Source organism: Olea europaea, unplaced genomic scaffold (genome assembly GCF_002742605.1).
Source record: "Olea europaea var. sylvestris unplaced genomic scaffold, O_europaea_v1 scaffold2605, whole genome shotgun sequence".
NCBI classification, from domain to species: Eukaryota; Viridiplantae; Streptophyta; class Magnoliopsida; order Lamiales; family Oleaceae; genus Olea; species Olea europaea.
Window position 1 is genome coordinate 34,924 of NW_019244368.1, and position 4,076 is coordinate 38,999.

At 40.6% G+C, this 4,076-nt stretch overlaps 1 protein-coding gene across 1 annotated transcript; it reads right to left on the reverse strand.

The window, feature by feature from the left end:
• Nucleotides 1-19: 19 nt before the first annotated feature.
• Nucleotides 20-2,189, reverse strand: LOC111383024 (60S ribosomal protein L15-like). Its single transcript, XM_023007080.1, has 4 exons — nucleotides 2,041-2,189; nucleotides 1,785-1,951; nucleotides 860-1,057; nucleotides 20-440 (listed from the first exon to the last, which is right to left on the reverse strand). The coding sequence occupies exons 1-4, from the start codon at nucleotides 2,042-2,044 to the stop codon at nucleotides 195-197; spliced, it is 615 nt and encodes a 204-aa protein (XP_022862848.1). The 5' UTR covers nucleotides 2,045-2,189; the 3' UTR covers nucleotides 20-194.
• Between the last annotated feature and the right edge of the window lie 1,887 nt (nucleotides 2,190-4,076).

Sequence of the window (4,076 nt, forward strand, 5' to 3'; positions counted from 1 at the left end):
ATCTCCAGGAAAGAGTTCCATTACCAAAGCCATGATGCATTAACTATACCAAGTTATTAGCCCAAAATTCAGATGTCATCGACATAAAAATTAAACACGCTCAAGGTAATAACCTGAAACAACTTTCCAAAAGAAAAAACTCCCAACAGTAACTATGGCACGGGCAATAAAAGGAACAAAAATTGTCAAGAATGTCATCGATAGCGACGGAGTGAAAGCATCTGGTTCCTCTTCCAGGTAGCCCTTCTTGAGGGGCGTGCTTTGTGGTTCAAGTGCCCCTTTCCACGGAGACCTCTGTACTTCTTTCCAGCTGAGGTGAGGCCACGAAGCTCCCGGTGCTTGTGGACTGGATTGCAGATCCAGTTGATCCTTGGATCATTTCGGATTGCATTATGAGCCGGATCAACCAATATAACCTCGAAGTACTTGTAAGTCGAATCCTGCAGGGATAAACAGTTACCAAATGACTTCCAAGAATATGAAGATAGACATGTCACTAAGAATTTCAATAAACTTCGATTGACAGGCAGAAGCGAACAGTATATAGCAACTCCTTGCTTAAATATATGTTGATTATACTATATTCTTATTTGGTTTAATTATTGTTAAATTGATGTTGGTTTCTGGGTCAGTGGATAAGTGAGCCGATGTGAACACTAAATCCTTTAAACATATAAGTAGTACTTCCAAAAAATCAATCAATAAAGTCACATAATCAACAAGACAAGGTCATCCAGCCTTTATTGAAAAGCCTACTTATTGCCACTCGAATACTAAAAGCATATATAATAGTCAGTCTAAAATAAAACAATAGCAATAGAAAAATAAAGAATAGACTTCAAAATTTTTTGATGCGAACCTCGTTGATCCAGTACGAATTCAGAACCTTGAGACCACCCAATTTCCTTCCAGCACGCTCCTCTGCGACTGAGCGCTTGCTGCGTTGGAATTTTAGTTGAGTGACACCCTGGTTTGTGGGCTTACCATACACAATACCCTTGGGAACTGGCCTCTTCCTTCCACCACGCCTCACACGTACACGGTAGATCACAAACCCCTGAAGGTAGCATTCAATCACTAAGCTTGAAACCACCAAAACATGGTAAACATGAACGCCATTAAACATTGAGAAACATGAACAATACACCGGGCAAACAAAGATTTAATAGTTTCATCCCTTTGACATGGATGAGAAAAGCATTTATCTGTATATATTCGCTTGCATAAAACAAATTAATTCTCCTTAGCAAAAAAAAAATATATAATATACATATAATTCTGAATAAAACAGAAAAATGAGACCATGGGCTGCAATGCACTTGTCTTCAATTGTGAAGGCTTAAGTAGGTTCAGTGGCATATAACAAAATCTATGTAGTTGAATCATAGATGACATCATGACACCGTGAAACTATAATCCAATAAAATCAATTGAACTAAAACAAATTTTACCATTAAAATTATTAGTATTTATTAAGAGTAAAAATCTAAAGCAAGGTCTCATAGCTACAGTTATTCAGAGTAACATAAGCCCCCAATTTTTTTTTATCTTTTAAATCGAGCCCCAAATGGTACAGGCTAACAAAACAACACAGCAATAATCAAATTTATTATTTAAGTACAACAAGAAGACACAAAATGAGAATAAACTCCTAAAACAAAATCATTGTTCAAAATCCAGATAAAACAATAAATTAACAAATCCAGCCTTTTTTTGGTACAGACATAAACAAAAAGAAACATCAACTGTACTGAGAAATAAAGAGCTACAGATCAAAGACGCACCTGCTTGGCCTTGTAGCCAAGTCGGCGAGCCTTGTCGGGTCGGGTAGGCCTGGTGACACGTACAACTGCGGGAAGCTGACGGTACTCCCAGCAGCGGACCCTAAGCAAGAACCTCATCAAATCCGATTGCTTCTTCTTGTACAGCTCCGATATATAAGTATACGCCCCTGCGAATTCATGCAATCAATCAAATAATTTCCTTAGAAACTGCATATGCAAAATACATAAATGATCAATGATTCCGTGAATTCATTACCCATTGTTGTGGGTGGTGTGCCTGAGACTCTCTCCGCTTCGGCTGAAATGAGGGCTATACCAGAGACCGAGAACGGATTAGGGTTTCAGTGACTATGTTTATAGGATGTGAAGGAATTGGGCCGGGCCTTGATAGCCTCATCTTGTGGTTAAAATTCCGGGGAATTCTACAAATAGCACTAATTTGGACAAAAACTTTTGTGGCACTCTTATCGTCTAGTTCAATTTTATCTTTATCGTTTATTTATTTTTAAACTTGGATTCTGCTTTGAAGACAAAATGATTAGAGAATATATTATGCTAGTAGTGTTGTTTCCCTTCGAGTGGCCTAAACCTTGTCAAAAGGTGGTTAGGAATATTTCTTCGACAATCACTCTGAATGAGAACTGGTTGTTAGTAAATTAAAGTACTCTGACATAATTACACCTAATTGATATTCAATGACTTGATTGAAGTATGATAAAGTTTAGTGACCTCTAGTATAATTTTAGATGAGCTTGAGAGAAATTAGCAAATACATTGATATGCGGTTAGTTTTGATAGATACACCAGTAGTATCAGTGATTAAATCCAAACCGAGTGACCTAATTGTTGATAAATTAAAATATAGTGATCCAATTGCACCAAATTAAAATTCAGCAATCAAATTATGAGTATGGTGAAAACTCATTGGCCTTTTGTTCAATTTACCCTTTACTGTATCTGTTGATCTCGCATATTGGATCCTCCACGTGGCCAACCGATAGCTATTCCAAGTATTCCTCCCTGCGCACAGTCAACGCACAGTCAGATGTACATGGTCGGAATCAGCGGGGGTGGTGGCGACTGCATACACTCCGACGGTCAAGTTAGCCTCAGGTGATCGGAACAATACTAAGGTTGTGCGAAATAGTGGGGAGGAAAATATATAGTGCTTGTTATGGAAAGCTATGTTGTAAGAGTTTCATTGTCTTTGCCTCTTGTCAAACCTTAGGCATTTATAGGTGAGGAGAACCGTTCGATATGGGACATGTGTATGCATCTAACGGTGTGAGGCGTCAGTCAGCCGCGTCTATAGAGTGGGCGGGTAATTACTTCTCCCGAATTGAGTTAACATAAAGTTGATACGTCACATCAACTAGGCTCATGGAAATGTTAAATTAATTGAATCTTGGGGGCAAAAAGGATCTTGACATAGATCTCTTTCTAAAATTGGCGACGGATCATCTGACAGAGAACCTCGAAATGTATTGCGTCTCTACTTCAGGGGCGAGGACGCTTTGGTCGGTTCAGTAGATAGTCTGTGTCTCGCAGTGCGTTAGCAGACTGACATTGGTGGTGGCGTCACTTTGGAACAACTTCGGATGGGTGTTGAACACTCCGTATAATGCGATGGTAGACTTTTCGAAGTGGTTCGGATAGAGGCGTAACAGTGGTCCCCCGAGTTCAGGCATGAATATTTATATCATGGGTGGATTTGTTTTTCCGATCGGGTATGTTCGCCTCGGGATAGGGACCGTGATTTGTGAGAACTTGTGGGTCGGTTTTCTGTGTTCATCGAAGCGTTGACCTTAGGCAGACGCGCTAAAGGTTCATTACTGCGTAAGGAAAGGATTTATCCGAGAACGATGTGCTGCCAACTGGACGATGCGTTGGGAGACTGCCGAAACTTTGTAAAGCTTAGGAAGGAATGCAGCTACCGAGGTGATGACCCACAGGGGACTCCGTATCAGGTGCATCTAAGCTTTCTAAAGCTATATGAGGAGCTCATCTACCACCGGTGCGTTGACCCACAAGAGACGATGGCTAAAGTTTTGTAAAGCTTAGGAGGAAACGCAGCTACTGAGGCGATGACCCACAGAAGACTCCGCGTCAGATGCGTCTAAACTTTGTAAAGTTGAGTGATGAGCTCATTTGCAACCGGTGCATTGATCCACAGGGGACGGCGCATTGGGAGATGACTAAAGCTTTGTAGAGCTTAGGAGGAAATGCAGCTACCGAGGCAATGACCCACATGGGACTCTGCGTCAGGTGCGTCTAAACTTTGTAAAGTTGAGT

Bases quoted from the DNA above. Each gene is read 5' to 3' on its own strand.
- LOC111383024 (XM_023007080.1), bottom strand. The intron at 1,058-1,784 runs GTGCGTCTTTGA...TGCTACCTTCAG, and splicing joins TTGGCTACAAGGCCAAGCAG to GGGTTTGTGATCTACCGTGT. The intron at 441-859 runs GTTCGCATCAAA...TTATCCCTGCAG, and splicing joins ATTCGTACTGGATCAACGAG to GATTCGACTTACAAGTACTT.